The sequence below is a fragment of the Rhinopithecus bieti genome, unplaced genomic scaffold (genome assembly GCF_001698545.2).
Source record: "Rhinopithecus bieti isolate Rb0 unplaced genomic scaffold, ASM169854v2 scaffold_20892, whole genome shotgun sequence".
NCBI classification, from domain to species: domain Eukaryota; kingdom Metazoa; phylum Chordata; class Mammalia; order Primates; family Cercopithecidae; genus Rhinopithecus; species Rhinopithecus bieti.
In genome coordinates, this window is record NW_016810602.1 from 2,494,362 (window position 1) to 2,512,945 (window position 18,584).

At 47.7% G+C, this 18,584-nt stretch overlaps 1 protein-coding gene across 1 annotated transcript in view; it reads right to left on the reverse strand.

Annotated features, from left to right (window-relative positions):
• The window catches only part of SYNE2 (spectrin repeat containing nuclear envelope protein 2), a 374,975-nt gene that overhangs the window by 2,170 nt on the left and 354,221 nt on the right, over nucleotides 1-18,584 (reverse strand). The window contains 13 exon segments of the mRNA XM_017892401.1: nucleotides 916-1,107; nucleotides 2,892-3,020; nucleotides 3,926-4,126; nucleotides 4,937-5,139; nucleotides 5,818-5,932; nucleotides 7,960-8,099; nucleotides 8,997-9,065; nucleotides 9,908-10,184; nucleotides 11,376-11,570; nucleotides 12,279-12,416; nucleotides 14,540-14,722; nucleotides 15,086-15,236; nucleotides 15,719-15,906. Of these exon segments, the coding sequence (XP_017747890.1) occupies nucleotides 916-1,107; nucleotides 2,892-3,020; nucleotides 3,926-4,126; nucleotides 4,937-5,139; nucleotides 5,818-5,932; nucleotides 7,960-8,099; nucleotides 8,997-9,065; nucleotides 9,908-10,184; nucleotides 11,376-11,570; nucleotides 12,279-12,416; nucleotides 14,540-14,722; nucleotides 15,086-15,236; nucleotides 15,719-15,906 (2,181 nt within the window).

Consider the following 18,584-nt stretch of genomic DNA (forward strand, 5'->3'; position numbering starts at 1 on the left):
CACTGGCACAATCACAGGTCACTGCAGCCTTGACCTCCCAAACTCAATCCTTCCACCTCAGCCTCCTGAGTAGCTGGAATTATAGGCATGCACCACCGTACCTGGTTTTGTATTTTTTTGCAGAGATGGGGTTTCACCATGTTGCCCAGGCTGGTCTCAAACTCCTGGACTTAAGTGATCCACCTGCCTTGGCCTCCCAAAGTGCTGGGATTCTAGGCATGAGCCACTGTGCCCAGTCTGAAATCTTTCCTGAAGGGGCTCTTCTATTGCTCTCACTCCCAACAACAACAGACAAAAAGGAATGTAAACAAGGAAAAGCCAACCCATATTAAAAACCAACCCATAGCACAGAGCTGGGGAGACTGAGTTTAGCAGCAGCAGTTCGAGTTGATGGTGAGCTCATCACAGGTCAGTGATGAGATCATGTGGCCATCAAGAGAGTCTAGTCTAGGCTGCTTAGGAGAAAATAGACCTGCCCTAAGTCTGGTGAGGCCACAGTCTGGGCATTCCCTTTGTTTTGAGTTGGATCCCACTTTAAAGTAGGCCAGGTGCAGTGGCTCATGCCTGTAATGCCAGAACTTTGGATTGCTTGAGGTCAGGAGTTCAAGACCAGCCTGGGCAGCATGGCAAGAACCCTTCTCTACAAAAAATACAAAAATTAGTCAATTCCCTTTAAAAAAAAAAAAAAATTTAAAAAATTGTCACCCCTCACCCCTTTTAAAATGACAAAACAGATTCAAAGAGCTCATATAGCTCTTTAAGTCTGCACAGCTAGAAAAGGGCACGACATGAGGCCCCGCTCGGACCACCTGGCCCTTGCTTCTGGCCTCTGTCTTAGAGCACGGCTGCAACACTGCTGTCCTGTCTGCATGTAATATGGTAATCTTTACATTTAAAAGCTACAAGGAGACTCACCTGGGTTCCCTGCAAGGACATTAAATCTTGGGACACTTGCTCTCGTAACTGTTTGAGTTTCTTCTCAATAACATGCACCTTTTCTTCAGCTTCAATGTAGTCTTCTCCATGTCCCTTAATGAGAAGGCTGTTTGAAGTCTCCTGTAGCAAGTCCACTTGAGGCTGACGTTCTACCAGCTCCTTTTCCAGTTGCTGAAAACAGAAAAAGTGTGTGAAACAGTGACTTGTCCAAAGGGAAGCGAGTGTGGACACAGGAGGTTTTTCTCAGTACCAGAAAAGTTCCAGACTCAATGATGGGTAGTACTCAACTCCAGAACCTTCTGTTGCTCGTATCTGCCTGTGTCCTCCAGCCCAGCACTATTTAGATAGCAAGTGGATTATACCCTGCCCCTATTTTTAATTTCTTTTCACTCTGAAGGCAATTGTGATGCTGGAGAAATTAGAGGAAAGAAGTGAGGCAAGTAGTGTGGCAAGACCATGTTCATCCACCATGGAAGGAAGTAAAGGGAAACTCTAAAGTCAATCAAGCGAGAAACAGCAACATAACCATGGAGGTTCATACCAGGCAAACGGGCTTTAATTGTTAAGGGTGGTTATCTTGCTTGCAATATGGCCACTAGACACATGTGGTTATTCATTTATTTATTTTTTTGAGATAAGTCTCACTCTGTCACCCAGGCTGGAGTGCAGTGGCACGATCTGGGCTCGCTGCAACCTCTGCCTCCTGGGTTCAAGTGATTCTCATGCCTCAGCCTCACAAGTAGCTGGGATTACGGGCGCCTGCCACCATGCCCAGCTATTTTTTTTTTTTTGTATTTTTATTTTATTTTGTATTTTTAGTAGAGATAGGGTTTCACCATGCTGACCAGGCTGGTCTTGAACTCCTGACCTCAAGCGATCTGCCCGTCTCAGGCTCCCAAAGTGCTGGGAGCCACCGTGCCTGGCCTACATGTGGCTATTTAAATTAACTAAAATTAAAAATTCAGTTTCAGGCCGGGCGCGGTGGCTCAAGCCTGTAATCCCAGCACTTTGGGAGGCCGAGACGGGCGGATCATGAGGTCAGGAGATCGAGACCATCCTGGCTAACCCGGTGAAACCCCGTCTCTACTAAAAAATACAAAAAACTAGCCAGGTGAGGTGGCGGGCGCCTGTAGTCCCAGCTACTTGGGAGGCTGAGGCAGGAGAATGGCGTAAACCCGGGAGGCGGAGCTTGCAGTGAGCTGAGATCCGGCCACTGCACTCCAGCCTGGGCGACAGAGCAAGACTCTGTCTCAAAAAAAAATTCAGTTTCACTCACAATAGCCACATTTCAGGTGCTTTAAAGCCACATGAGGTTACTAGACAGTGCAGATGCAGGTCATGTCTATCACTTCAGAAAGTTCTACTGGACACCACTGCTCTAGAGACTGGGGCTTTGCAAACATTTTAGGAAAACTGTTTTTAAACAATGGCTAGCACTGTATAATATTTAAACCACATACAGATTTATGGATGAAAATGTCACCTTGAGCACCAGTGAGAATAGAGAAATCTCATCTTGGTGTGTTAGTGACAAATGCACGAGGACATGACTCTCCTCCAAGAAGAAAGATTTTTCCATAGTGGATACAGAAACCGCGCCCCAGCTCATCACAGGTGTGGAGCAAATGAGCACCATATTTCTCCCCAATGAGCAGGATTCACAAGAGAAAAAGACTTCCACTCAAATGGCCTTAAGTTTCTCAGGATATCGAGAGCACCTATGTCCTCAGTTGTGTGGACTGTGGCTCTCCATTCCTGCAAATCATTTGGCTTCAGAACGATCAAGGGCTGCTCGGTAAACGTCAATTGGAGGAATACTAGGGCTGAACTCGTGCATTACAGGCAAACCCCACTGGCACAGTTCCTGAAATACTAGGCGAGGCTACCTGAGTGTGCGGCCTCTCTGGGGATGACAGAGGCTGGTGGCAGTACAGAGCTCCTGGGAGGAAACTTACCATTAGTTCCTGCCGACACTCCAGGAGAGCCTGGGGGTCGGCCTTCGGATCGGTGACATGAACCTTCTGCCTCCGGTTCTCGGCACTCGCTAACCACAGCAGCAGATTTTGACTCAACTGGTGGAAGTCCTTAAAAAACAGCACACATCAGAGCGCTGCCATGTTTTAGAGTCCTGGAAGAGGGCATGCTAGGAACATGGCTTGCTGCTTCCAATCTATCACAGTCATTTGCTTTTCTGGCCTTTCCCAGTGAATACAAGGGCCAGCTTTAAACTAAATGCCAGGGCCCCAGAATGAGGCAGAGGAAAGAAGGAGGGCGCTCGGCACAGTGCCAGGAGGTAGCAAATGAAAATGCCACTATGAAGGTGGGGCTTCAGGATGCCCGGCTGATTTTACAGATGAAGGCCACACGCATTCCTCAGCCAGTCTGCTGGGGTCCAGTGGTGGAGGGAAACAATCCAACAGGACAGGCTGGGGTGTGCTCACGTTCCCTAAGACACGGCCAGAGCTAGGCAGTGGTGCAGAGCTCACACCCGCTGTGCATTTACTGTGTCAGGTGCTGGGCTAGGATTACACACACTGCCTCATTTCTTCCTAAAAAAGAACCTTATGAGGTAGACACGGAATGATTCCCATTTTCAGATAAGAACACTGAGGTCTAGGAGGTTCAATGCTTTGCGCAAAGTCACATAGCTATTAAGCAATAACTGCTCATCTGCTTCAAGGCCAGGTCTCTTAATCACCCTGGCAAAAGGACAAGAGGAGTTGTGAGGTAGCACCTCTAACCCACAGGTCACTTGCAGGAACCCTGACTCCAGGAGTGGCTCTGGGCCTGGGCAACAGAGGAGACCTGGGACAGGGAGTGGGTCTGAGACGGCCGGTGAGCCTCTGTGGAAACAAATGGTAAAGTACATGTTTCCTGACACAAGCCACATTTGGCTGCACCGAAGCAGCCTGACCATGATAAAAATATCTGCTGCTCCCACCACGTGGGCCTGGGTGCCTCTGGGAGGCTGGGTGCTGAGTCAGCGTACCTGGCACTGCATGAGTGACTGTCGTAAGCCCCCTCTCCAGCTGTCCACTGCGCCCTGTGCCGCTTCCCAGAGCAGGCTCAGCTGGCGGAGTCTACTTTGGAGCTCTGTGGATTCCGGGCTCTCGGTTTGCAGAAATTCCTTGCTGCTCACGTTGACAGAGACCACTAATGCCTTGTAGGTGTCAAAGGCTTTCAATATCTCCTATCACAGAGAGAAAAGATGAGGTTAGGAGCTCTGAAAGTAGGGAGGAGGGGCTCATTTTGAACCTCAGTAGGGTACAAATTTTCCACACTCTTCCAAGCTGCAGCCACAGAAATGAGAGTGACCTCGCCTGTGACTGGCTGGGGAAGTATCAGGGGAGGGAGCTGCCTTAAGGTCCGTGAACTTGGCCAACAGGGCCCCAAAGCAGAGGCCTGCTGGAGGGAGGAGACCCTGCTGACCTCTACAGGCCCTGCTCTGCAACTGGCTAATGCTTCTGGACCAGACTAAAGGTCTTCCAGATAAAGTATATGTGGTTATCCTGCATTTGCTCCTAGATATCCCAGAAATATTAATTCCTAATATGTTAACACACATAGCAAAATAAAAGTACAAATATGAGGGTATCTGAATCCCCCAAAATCCCTGCCCTGGGTCTCAGGAGCTCAGGCTAATGCTCAGGGCACCCTTAAAGTGCAGGGCTCCAACTGTCCCTTTGTAGCTCCCTGGGCTAGTTCCAGTGGGGTCAGGACTTACGTAGGTGACACATCCTAACTGCATAAAAGGGTAATGAGATCAGGCCACGGGATTCATCAGTAGATGAGCTGGTCCTTTCCCAAACCCTTTCAAGGAAGGTTCCACCACTAGTTCTTCTTTGCCAACTATGGAACCGAAATGGAAGAGAGTGACCTCTATATACACCATCTGCAAGCTGCGCCTATGCCACTAATACACATGATCTGTTTGTCCAGCATAGCAATGTATTCACATGCACACTCTGAATCCTTCTTCCCCGCCACACCTCTAACTCACCTGCAGTCTCTTCACACTCAGTTCTATTTCCTGGATATCAGAGGGAGGCTTTGCCATCTTTAACATTTCCAGCTCTGCTTCAGTTTTTTTCAGCCAAGTGGTGATGGCGCTGATATCAGAGTTCAGCTGTTGCAAATTTTGTTTTATTTTGAGCTTATTGTGAAGCTCTTGTGCTTGAATCAGCGCCCATCTGTCAAAGGCACCTGGAATTAAAAAATCGCCAATTAAAAAAAGCAACAATGCAACATATTTCTCTGCCTCCAGCTAATTAGGGGTCAGGGTGATTAAAAAAAAAAAAAAAAGTAGGGGATTCCCCTGACAGAAGGGTCAGGTTTTGGGAGTTCTCTCTTCTCCTGGAATGTGGAATAGCACATGATCTGAGGCCTACACTCCCAGAGGCTGGAATGAAGTGGAGGTCTATGTGCTACAGTTTCAAGCTCAACAGTTCAGTTCATGCTGAATCTTTTCAGTTTTCTCCTTTGGTCCACAAATGACCAGGTCGATGCTGTCAGCTTTAGATTTAGTTGAGTAATTACTTTTATAATTACTGGGCTGGTTAAATGAAGAGACACTTGAGACAACACTGATCATCCTCCTCACGTCTGATCTTTACATACAAGTGTAGAAAGTGAAAACCTGCACTTCCTCTGGAGGCTTATTTTACCAGTATTTAAAGAATAGTTTTCAAATTACACTGAACAGCCTAGGAATTTGTTCATGAATGCCAGTCGCTGATTTAAAAATAACATTGGCTATTGTAGGGTAAGTCCCCCAGTTTTGGCAAATCATATAGTTGGTTAATATCTAATGAATGTTCTGTTAAGCAAGGAGTTAAATACCATACTCTGGCTCTCTGGACAACTGCCAGGTATAGGCAGTACCTGACTGCTGCCCTGTGATACCGGCCAGTCTCCCATCTTCCTGCTGTGGACTGCCATTCAAGACTTGCGGGCCTTCTTTGCCACCATCCGTGCCTGGCGGTAATAGCAGCTTTCCCTAGAATAAGCCAGTTTTTAAGTTACTATCTGTAGATATTAAGGATATCTGAAGAACAACTAGATTCATATTAACAGTGAAGAAATGAGACGGGCCCCTTTCCTTTGACGGTATCTTGCTAGGAATATTGACGGCGTCTTGCTAGGAATACAGTGGTGCTTTAGTGCCTAGGTAGCATTTATATGCTGGCAAAGCTAATGGCAGAAATAAAGCCTCAGCTAAGGCCCAGGGAGAGGGAAGCAGATGAGATGTCAGTGATGGGAAGAAAATGGGCTGTTTTAATTGGCATGCTTCCAATCACCCCTCAAATGAACCATGCGAAACAAATGAGAACAATGTGTTGAGCTTACCAGACTGTTACTGTGTTAGCACTTTTACATTTTCACAGTGTTTTACAGAATTTTAGTTATCCCTGTCACTCTGTAGAGGGGGTTGGCATCATTATCACTGAGAATCAGAAATGCACACAGGATGAATCTGCCTCCCAGGGGCATTGGTTACCAAGTGTTTATCTTCCACTACACATACTGACTTTTCTGTTATCACACAGCCGATTGGGCTGTTACCTAGAGCCTCTCCAAAAATAAATGTATCCCTTTTTAGAAAAGTCCTGCTTTCTTTGGATTGTGTCTGTATGGCCTATTTGTGCAGAATGAAAATAATAAAAAAACCTTCAGATTTGTGGTGATACATCTGGCTTCAGACACAACAAAAGGGTTGAGCTTTCGAAACCGGCCAGGTGAGGAACACAGGCGTAATCACAGGAAGGGATAGCCAAGCCACATGAGCCACGGATGTAAAGCAGAGGTCAGGGACTGCGGTTGTTCCCCCGTCTTATTATTGCTTTTAGAAATGACACCTGCTTGTTAAGTAAGAGGAAGTGTTTCTGAATTGGACACAAACAGCCCATTATCAACTGACTTGGATTTGACCATGCAAAGGCAGAGTCTTCTCCAATGATGTAACAATATTCTCTCCTTAATTTCTCTCGCTGCAGCCCTAGGCTGCCCTCCCAGGAGCTGTCTAGCCAGAGCATGCCAAGAACTCAAGTCAGCTGAGGCAAATGTAACTAAGAAGAAACAGCCACTGCTATAAACAACAAACCAATTCAGCAGTAGTAATCATGACCATTACTTCTGAGGACCTTTTTTTACCTTTACACACAATAATCTTAACAACAATTAGGTGAAATAGCTTTAGCCTCCGGTGAGAAAGGCTTTCAGAGGCAAGGCAAAGTGCCTCAGGTACAATGGCAATGGATTGGCGGGGCTAGGAATCAAATCCGTGTCCACTGCAGCACACCATCAAATCTGAATATGAAGTTATGATTTTTTGGAATAGGATGTATGGTCAAAAGGTTAACATAACAAAGGCTTGAAGGCCGGATGCACTGGCCCATGCCTGTAATCCCAGCGCTTTGGGAGGCTGAGGCAGGTGGATCACTTGAGGTCACGAGTTCGAGACCAGCCTGGCCAACATGGTGAAATTCCATCTCTACTAAAAATACAAAAATTAGCCAGGCATGGTGGTGCACACCTGTAATCCCAGCTACTTGGGAGGCTGAGGCAGGAAAATCTCTTGAACCCAGGAGGCGGAGGTTACAGTGAGCCAAGATAGTGCCAGTGCACTCCAGTCTGGGTGACAGAATGAGACTCTGTCTCAACAAAAACAAAAACAAAACAGACAACAAAAAGACAAAGCCTTGAGAGCTCAGGAGAGGTCAGGAAAGCCAGCACCTTGCTTGCTCACTATTTACACAGACACCTGACTCGACAGTAATAATGACTGTTACACCACACCAACATACACGAAGATTGTTTTTGGCCAGAAAGCTCTCTCTAAATCTAATCGGTTTTGCCAGGGTTCTAACGAAGTGTGGACAGCTCGACAGAGATACGGTCACCATAAGAAAACCAACTCGAAATATGCCTGGGGAGTGAACACACGCAGTTTACACCAAAATGTATCTTGCAAATGTAACTATGACTCACACACATAGCTGTACTCCCAGTGGAGCTAAGACTTACATAGGGTGGTTTATAAGGGGTGCTGGACGCGGGGGGAACAGGTGGAACATTCCTGTCCCCTTCCATTTGCTTGTAGTGATGCTTGGGACAGGAAGGGCTGTCGGGAACACGCCACGAGTGGCCATCCGAAATGGATTTACCTGAAACGAAAGATAGTAAGCGATAGTCCATTCTCTCCAACCGAACAGGTCACAGGTGACATGGCATCAGGTTACAGTATGAAAATGAGTTCTGCAGCTTTCCTTGCAAAGCATGCATATTTGCAAAATGTCAGTATGTCCCAGAAGAGAATGAGATGAGAATCATGCAACTCAGCAACATTGTGCCTTCACTAGATGGGTACACAATGGAGCACGACCAACATGATTTGCTGTGGGATGAGTGGCGTTTTGGAGCCAGGGTCTCGCATGGTAGGGACATTGAGCAGCAAGGTCGGGTCTGGGAACCAAGAGGGCAGAAGGCCTCTCAGGAGTGAGGGGAAGAGTGAATGTCAGGATGGACTTGGGAGCCAAAAGGCTCCTCAGGGCTCTCCATGACCCACCATGGCAGATGGGGATGGGGCTAAGGATGAAGATTAGAGCTGCAAATCAAGGAAAGGAAGGTTTTATTCCTCCTGTGGCAAATCATCAGCACCTTTACCCCCCAACCCCCAACCCACCCCTTTCCACCAGGGGATCCCAGTAAAGCAAGGAAACAGTTCCAAACCAAGCCACCATGAAGAAAGCTTGGCCCATGCCAAAGGACTTCAGTTAGATGCAGAAAAAAATCATCAAAAAAGGCACCACGAAAAATCCCCTCTCCACAGGCCTGAAGGGAGGAGAGGGCTGGCATCGAGACGGCTCTGGCTTGGATGATGGGGTTTTGTAAGGAGCACGCAGTTATGGGTGAGTATGGCAGTGTAAATACACCATGACACAAGGACCAAGGCGCATGGTGTCCACAGAAGGCAGAGGCAGACACGACACGGGAGCGAGGTTGAGGATGCAGTGTGCCCACAGGATGCTGCCATGTTGAGACATGCATGGGCGGGGGCCTACCAGAAGACGCTTTCAAAGTTTTTGTGGTCATTTTAAGATATGCCTCAGGATTTTCAGGGATTTCTACATCTGAAAAAGAACAATGTCATTTGCCTCACTGGAGGTGCCTGAAGATTAATGACCAAGTATTAAGTCAACACACAGTGGAAACATTGTCAGCTGAGAGGAGAAAACTATCCTTTATTTTTTTAATTAAAAGGATTTTGAAAACCAGAAAGTTTTTTTTTTTTCCAGCCAACTCCTGACTGTCCAAAGCGGGACACTGGGTATCAAAGGGAGAAGCTCAGCCTGCTGACACTGAGACACTCAACCGAAAGGGAGGGTAGGCACAGTGGCTCATCCCTGCAATCTCAGCACTTTGGGAGGCTGAGATGGGAGGACTTATTGAGCCCAGGTGTTCAAGACCAACTCTGGCAACATAGCAAGACCTTGTCTTTACAAAACATTTAAAAACTAGCTGGGTGTGGTGGCGTGTACCTATAGTCCCAGCTACTCAGGAGGCTGAGGTGGGATGATTGCTTGAGCCCTGGAGGTTGAGACTGCAATGAGCCGTGGTCGTACCACTGTACCTTAGCCTGGGTGACAGTGTGAGACCCTGTACCCAAGAATAAAATAAAATAAAATAAAAAATAAAAAAAATCACTGATGAGTCTCCCAGACAGCCAGAGCCATCACTGAGTAACCTTGGTGTCTGATTGTGAATTTCATTTTTTTCCCCTTTCATTCCACCTGTGATGAGAGTGGTCAATTCTCAGGTAGTTAGAGATGGGCAGGATAGAACACAGGAAACCACAGAAGTCAGGGTTGGCTACAAGCTGGACTCTTGGTCATCGAGAGCTGGCCGTGTTGTTAAGGGCTAAAAACACAGCCAAACAGGTCACTTTCCAGGGCGCTGGGAACCCAGCTGTTACCTGACAGTGCGCTGTAGTATGGACCCTCCTCGTCCTCTTCATGAGAGGAGGAGCCCCCCACGTCGCCTGTGTGGTCCCACTCCAAGGGGATGGAGTCCACGCTGACAGGGGTCTCGCAGCCAGACCGCTCGTGTCCCGGGGCCACTAGATGACACAGGGACTGAGGAGATGACGGTTCCTCGCTCTCTCCCCTTTTACGCCAAGAATCAGTCTGGATCTCTCTGGGATCTTCCATGTCCGTTTCATTCTCAGAGGCCTCCTTTTCATCTTCCAAACCCTAAACCAAAGTATCCAGTTGTTAGAATTAATCAACTCATAGGCTTCTACAATTAGAAGAGCATGACAAGTCTGCCTGTCCAGCAGTTTCCAAAAATAACTGCCAGTAGTATTTGTAAGGCAGTTTTAAAAAGATCAGGTTCCCAGGTCCTGTTTCTGGTTATTCCAGTTTAGACAATCTGGAGTGGGGCCTAGAATCTGTATTTTCCCAAACCTCCAGCTCTTTTTTCTTAGGAAAAAAAAAGTTGAAGTTTGATAATCTAAGTTAAACAACTTTATCTAGGAGATAAGGAAATGGTGGCCAAAGTTTCATTGATGGTTACTGGCAGGTTCCTCCAAGAATCAGAGCATTTTTGAAAAGGACATTTGAATGTTCTGGGTAAGACTCAAACTTCAAGAACCGTATGCACCAGGTTTTCTTATTCGCCAACTTAATTGCTCAGTGTCTATATTCTATTCTGCTTGTGTCATAATGTCTCTTTCAGTCTAAGAAAAACAACTCTAAGTGGCTGCACTTAATAATGAGAAATTGTAGGGTAATTTTTGAGGCTATGTCTGATGAAATAACTACATATGAATGAGGTCAGTTGGAGACACACACAAAAAAAGAGTGGCCAGTTGTATCGGTCAATGGTTGTCATTCAAGCTTCAGACACACAAAGGCAGTAAACTTTTAACAGTGGCCTGAACTCCACCTGAACTTCCCAAAAGGGCCTTTCGTCTGGGGAAACATCAAAGTTGCTTTTGAAACTTGTGTTTTCTCTTCCAAGGTGAGAACAAAGCATCAGAAAGGCACAAATACTAAAAGCTTCCAGTCACTAAGAAACAGGGAAGGGCAAACACATTCCCAAGTTACTAATGTAATAAAAGCCAGAAGAGGTCTTCAGGAATTCTAGGGGTAGTGACGCCTGCCAGACAAGCCCGGCCCTGAGGAATACTTAAAACCGCCTCGCAGAGCATGCGCCTCAGAAGTGCCATGCTTTCCACTGGGGAATGGGAACCTGTGAGTTATTGTGGCTCTATATTAATAAAAGTGGAGATTAAAATGTTTCGATATAGCCTTTTCTTTTCAACCAAAAAATAAACCATAATTAACCACTATAAGATAGGTCTCCTAATTCTTTAAAAATTCGGTCTCACGTAAACTCTGAGGAGCAGCCCAGGTGCCGTTTCTAGGCGGCAGTGCCCGTACCGGAGTGCAGGAGGTGAGCCGCCGGTGGAACCGGGAGACCCTTCCGAACACCTCCTGGCAGTAGCGGTGGAGCTCCTCCAGCTCATCCTCAATCAGCACGGCATCCAGGGGCTCGCTCTTTTGAATCAGCTGCTCCCCAAACACAATGAGCTGATCAATCTTGTTGGTATTTAATGTAATTTCCTGTTGGAAGCCCTGTTGAGAGAAAAGAAAGAAAGGATTTCAAAGAAAGTTCCCCTGAGCTTCCAGTGCCTGTTTCTTCTAACGGGGCCATAGAAAAGCATCCAAATGTCAATATTTTGTTCCTTCACCTAGTACTCTAGCTTTAGTTTTTAACCAAGTGACAATGACACTGTAGGAATTTAAAATGATTGTCCATATTACCCCTCCTTATGGGCACTGGTTTTTCCAATTAAAATAATTCTAAAAGTTTGACACGGGTAGACATTTACCGTTATTGGGTGTGAGAGAAAGACCTTGCCATGGTAAAACTTGGTGGGAACAGAACATTTCCCATAATAAGCCGCGAATGGGCATTTGCGTTTGCTGACACAATAATATTCACTGGTGCCATTATGCTAGGGAAGGCAAATTTCCATTTCTCAACCTCTTCCAAAATCTAGCCAAGGAGAGAATTACAGTGAGATTAGCCTGTCATGCAGATATCAGAAATAATGGGAGAGTGGACCTGTTCTTGGCCCCACTGGTGACACCAATACTCCTGGACCGTAAAGAACAATGTCCTTGCACGTGATAATCTGGTAGTACACAGGTGGGATGTAGCCTGGCTGCTTTAAGAATTCTGAAATTGGCTCCCAAGAGTATCGGGTGGAATTTGCACTTGGCCAGCTCTCCCCCGCAAAGATGTGTTCGTTTGAGAAGAGGTAGGGAAGCGGCCCTCACATTCAGCTGGCGCATCTTGTCATCAGCGTCGCTCTCTGAGAAGTGCTCCACGTTGGTCAGCTGCAGGTCCATCTCTGTGAGCCACACCAGAATGCTCTCCCTGGTGCCCTCAAATTCTTCCCTCTGGTTGGTGAAATGCTGCAGAAGCAGGGAGGAAATCACGTTTGTACTGACCACAGAACTAGAGTTCAGACAGACAGCAAGGTCACCTTCGGCCACAAGAAAAGGGTACCCAGAATATTCAGGGAGAAATCTGCCTCTCGGATACCCAGAAAGCCCCAGAAGCACTGTGTTCAGAAGACTGGGGTCTGGTCCTGGTTCTATGATACCCAACAAGACCCCTGAACTTCTCTGAGCCCCAGCGTCTACGCTGGCAAGTCGGGGAAGAGAGTGGGAATGTTGATTATGGTCTCCAAGGTCCTTAAGCGTTTGAAATTCTAAAATTATCCAGTCCAAATCAGTGATTTTCCTCTGTCCTTTGAAGAGCCCTCTGAGGGGCCAGGCCAGGCCTTCTGCCTGTTTCACGCATTAGCCTTTGGCAGCTTTTGCTTGACAAGGATTTAGTAGTTTCAAGATGGAAAAGCCCTGATCTCAGGATTGAGGCCAGCCTGGTGCCCCTTTCTGCCCTCACTGATAGAATTCTGAATGTGTTCTCCCAGAGAAAGAAGACCCAGAGCAGATTTATCATCTCCAATTAAGGATACCTCTCAGGTTATCACTTCACAGATAGGCAGCTGATGTTCAGATTGGTAGAGCTTCAGTGCCAGACGAAGGCAGATTAGCCACAGCCAGATCGGCAGGAGATAATTAATGCATGGTGGCTCACACCTGCAATCCTAGCACTTTGAGAGGCCAAGGTGGAAGATTACTTGAGCCCAGGAGTTTGAAACCAGCCTGGGCAACACAGTGAGATCCCCATTTCCACAAAAATTAAAATCAGCCAGGCACGGTGATGCATGCCGGTAATCCTAGTTACTCAGGAGACTGAGGCAGGAGGATCCCTTGAGCCTAGGAGTTTGAGGCTGCAGTGAGCTATGATCTCAGCACTGTACTCCAGCCTGGGAAACAGAGTGAGACCTTGTCAAGAAAGAAGAGGGCCAGGCGCGGTGGCTCACGCCTGTAATCCCAGCACTTTGGGAGGCCGAGACGGGCGGATCACGAGGTCAGGAGATCGAGACCATCCTGGCCAACACGGTGAAACCCCGTCTCTACTAAAAAATACAAAAACTAGCCGGGCGCGGTGGCGGATGCCTGTAGTCCCAGCTACTCGGGAGGCTGAGGCAGGAGAATGGCGTGAACTCGGGAGGTGGAGCTTGCAGTGAGCCGAGATTGTGCCACTGCACTCCAGCCCAGGCGACAGAGCGAGACTCCGTCTCAAAAAAAAAAAAAGAAAAGAAAGAAGAAAGAGAAGAGAGAGAGAAAGAAAGAGGGGGAGACAGGAAGGGAGAGAGAGACAGAAAGAAATGCACAGGAGTTGTCTAGGTTACTAGAAAAGCCAATGTCTTCCTGAGAAGAGAGAGGAGAGAGAGAGAGAAAAGAAAGAAAAAAGAAAGGAAAAGAAAGAAAGAAAAGAAAGAAGCCCAGATTCATATCTTTCTAGAATGGGTTCAGCAATGCTCTGCCCTGAGAACAGATGCAGAAATTAAAACTGTGTCCTGTAGCCCCTGCCTGTGACCGTCCTTTCAGTTTATTCCTGGACTCACAGTTCTATACAGCACGCCTTCTGAATGACATTAATCTAAGGTGAGTATTTACCTTCAAAAACCAAACCTTTGTGGGGTCTGAAATTCAGAGAATAATCACAGTCCCCAACCCCCCAGTACAGACAGGGGCTCTTGCATTCATGTGCCTTGTCCATCCTCAGTGCGAGAGCTGGTGGGTCCCAAAAACACAGACAGATGGGCAAAGCGGGGCTCCTTCCAGGGACCCATGTGTTGCCTTTTCCAGACCCAGTGAAGCTGTGCCCTGGACTCTGTGCTAACATGCACACCACCACGGGTTATAGAAGTTGTAAAAAGAGCTGTGTGTTGGTAACACAAATCTCATCAACAGGCCCTGCCTAAGAAGCTCCACATGTAAATCCCCCTTTTAAAAAATGAATGTTGGCAGCTTTGGGCTTCGTATTGGAGGAATGTTAAAACAGCTCAGGCCTGAAGTGAAACCTTCGATCTGCTGCTTTGTGTGTGACAAGCCTGCCATTGCACATCGCACGTTATGTCTCCCTGAAAATCTACACCCGAGCCAGGCGCGGGGGAGCTCACCCTGAGTCTCCGCAGGATGGCCGTGACCCGCCTCTGGAGGTTGTCCCAGCGCTGGTTGCCCTCGTGGACCATCTGCTTCAGCCGGCTGGCTGTGTCTGTGCGGTTCTCCCGGGCCAGCCGCCGGTACTGCTTGTTGATGAGCTCCAGCTGAGTGAGCCGCTCGTGAATCTGCCGCTGAAAGGCCTGCATCACACGGGAGGGGTCAGAGCCAAAGTGTGCAGAGTGCCATGACACCCTCCTTCCCTTCCACACCCCAAGCGATCTGCTGCCAGGGGTTCACCCCCAAACTGCAATGGCAGCAGAGGGCCTAATTCACCTATCCTGATGCCAGCTACACAACAGGCTTTCAAGTTCATTGCATAGCAGCTGGCATACATCCGCAATGTCTTGCAAAGCTGTCTCAGCAGCTGGGGGCAGGCTGTGGACTGGGCAGCCCTCACCAGAGGTGAGGAGAAGATGGCCACTTAGAGGAAGTCATTTCAGCAGCTCCCAGGCTCGCTGCAGGCTTGGTTATGATCAGAAGACTGGGATGGAGAAGGCGTTTACCTCAAACCTCTTCAGTTCCTCTTTGGCACTCGTGTACAACACCTCTGAGGAATTTGGGCAGGCCGCCGTCCTCTCGGCCGACTTGAGCCAGTCCTCAAAGCGGGAATAGTCGTCTAAAAACTTCTGCCACAGGCGCCACGTCTCCTCGATTCTGATGGGAGGAAAGCATCTTAACACAAGCCATCCCCTGCAAGCCCGTGCTTTTGCCCTTCTTTTATCCCCTGACACCCGCACAGTTTAGTGGGGGAGACCCTGTTACCCCTTCTGGGAAATAACAGGGACGCCACTTCTGGTCTGTGCTCCTCCCGCCTGGGAGTGCCAAGCACCTCAGAGATCCTGCTTCACAGAGGTTAAAAAACCAGGAGACAGGGCTGCCTCCACTACGACCTGGCTAGGTCAACAGAAGCACAGTGGCCAGCTCACAGCCATACCCCACACAGGAGAGCTGGAGAGAGACATTACTCCTGTTACATTTTTCTTGAATAAATCCTTTGACAAGCATTGGGCCTTCTCTGCCAATACCTGGCGCATTTCTAAGTGAAATGAACAGAACAGTTATGGTGAATGAGGTCAGAAGGGTGTACTGAGTGCGGCTGACCATGCTGAAGACATTTGGGGGAGCTTAGTTCTTACTTCATGCGCCGCTCCATGGACATGGCACAAATGTTCCTCCAGCGTCTGTCCAGGCTCCTGGTGGTCTGCTGGATTGAGTCGCACTCAGTCTCATTTGCACAGGCATCGGAGTCGTGCAGTAGAACGTCACAGATGTTAAACACAGACTCCACCCCTGCGCTGTGTTGTTCAATATCTCGCTGTAGATCCTGTGATTACAACAGAGTAAGAAACCTCTTGGTGACAGCAGGAGGGTCAGCATCAAAGGACCTCCGTTCCTCCCTCCCTTCTCCCAGCCCAGGGGATACTTCCCTGGGTGGATTTCCACCATGGGCTTGGCAGTACATACGGAATCCCTCTCATCTTTGTGTTACCCTTGTGCTGTCAGCACCTGACACAAAGTTGAAACACTGGAAACATCTAGGACTTGCGCGCTGAACCACACGAGGGGTGGCACAGTGGTGGACGTCGTCCTCTACGCAGACAGGTGGCGCCATTACCGCTGAGAGCCCACTGCCCCACAGACTTTGGGTATGCATGGGATCTACTCCATACCACCCAACCCCAAAGGGCTCCAGTTTAGACTTGGTTTTAGGGAAGTCTTTAGAAACTGAGTCTTCAGTAGGAACTCTCCACCTTTTATGGGCTACTGAACTCTTCAAACACACACCAAATTGTGCATGCAGCAGTGTGCGTGCCCACAGGCTCCCCGTGAACTCATTCAAGGGCTTCATGAGCCCACGGGGGGGAATTCTGGCAGACAGACCTGGCCTCCCCAGCTGATAAAGCCCAGCCAAAGCTGCGGTGGCTTGGGGAGAGGCAGTGTTTCTGGAGTCTTGTCCTTTGATGGTGAAAGTGATGCAATCCCCAATGTGGGAAAAGGAACATTTGTGAAGAGAAAATGTAAGGTCATAGGAAAACCTCTTTACGAATAAACATGGCATTTTTAGTCATCATCAGATAGTAATACTGCTGCACCCCATGGGTGGGCTGCAGGGAGGGAGAGAGATGAGGAACCTCTTTGTTTTGCCATTCTGGAAGAGTTAGGCATCCCTGATGTCCAAATTCTGTGACGAGTGACACGAGACCACATCATTAGTTTTAATATCCAAATTACATTGTGAGAAAGCAAAGACTAAGTTAAATTCCATTTTAATTATTTCATAATATACCAATTTCTGAAATCTACACTACTTTAAGCCACTATTAACTAGACTAAATCCAGTTCCCAGGACTCAACAAATTTCAGTTAATGAGAGGACTATATTATAAATGGTAGCTGTCACCATCTACAGAAAGGCAATATAAGCTTCATTCCAGGTCACTTTGATATTTAAATAATTTGAGATTATTACTATATTACTAGATGGGACCACGATTTTCTTACTTTTTTTTTGAGACAAGGGTCTCACTCTGTCATAGTGGTGCGATCTTGGCTCACGGCAACCTCTGCCTCCCAGGCTCAAGCGATCCTCCCACATCAGCCTCCCAAGTAGCTGGCCACCATACTCAGCAATTTTTTGTATTTTTGGTAGAGATGGGGTTTTGCCATGGTGTCCAGGCTGGCCTCCAACTTCTGAGCTCAAGCAATCCACCCTCCTCAGACTCTCAAAGTGCTGGGATTACAGGGGTGAGCCACCATGCCCAGCCCCTATTCTTACTTTTCTTCATATAAATGTGCAATTCCGATCGTTGTGTGTTTAGGTTGATATGAGGTAATAAAATGCCAACCCGCCAACCGAATTTTTTTTTTTTTTTTTTTTTTTTTTGAGACGGAGTCTTGCTCTGTCGCCCAGGCTGGAGTGCAGTGGCCGGATCTCAGCTCACTGCAAGCTCCGCCTCCCGGGTTCACACCATTCTCCTGCCTCAGCCTCCCGAGTAGCTGGGACTACAGGCGCCCGCCAGGTCGCCCGGCTAGTTTTTTGTATTTTAGTAGAGACGGGGTTTCACCATGTTAGCCAGGATGGTCTTGATCTCCTGACCTCGTGATCCGCCCGTCTCGGCCTCCCAAAGTGCTGGGATTACAGGCTTGAGCCACCGCGCCCGGCCCCGCCAACCGAATTTTAAATCAGGCAGTTCCTAACACTGATCCTGAGTACAAACGACGACCACCAGGTTATATTCAGAAGAGATGTGTTGTCTACTTGGCCACCCTGTGTGCACTGTGAAGAATGTGCAGGGTATTTCTTTAGAGCTCTGCAGTGTGGGTAGAAGGCCTGTTATGCTCGAATGGTGGGAGTCTCCCTGGAGTCAATTTGAGGACTAACTTTAAAGTTATTATGTCTAAATAAAATTCCAGTTTTAAGAACTCTTACCGGTTCATAGCACTGTCGTGGGGCCCTTCTAAAATCAGAAGATACATATCCCATTTAAATATTAAAATAATAAATTAGGAACCCTAATACTGGTGTTAAATGAATAATACTCTTCACTTATAACTGAAAAATGCCCATGACCTTATCTGGCTCCGGGTGGGTAAGGTCTAGTTGAAAAGCAGAGAGACATTCTAGTTTATGGACAATATGAATGCTCTATGTTTTAATAAACTCTGCAATTATCCTACATTATTTATTCAGCTTACATTGAATCAAACGGCTAAAGAAAACTGATTTAATATTTAGTGTAAATGGCCATAAGAAATGAGCTCTACTTGCCGGGCGCGGTGGCTCAAGCCTGTAATCCCAGCACTTTGGGAGGCCAAGACGGGCGGATCACGAGGTCAGGAGATCGAGACCATCCTGGCTAACACGGTGAAACCCCGTCTCTACTAAAAAATACGAAAACTAGCAGGGCGAGGTGGCGCGCGCCTGTAGTCCCAGCTACTCAGGAGGCTGAGGCAGGAGAATGGCGTGAACCCGGGAGACGGAGCTTGCAGTGAGCTGAGATC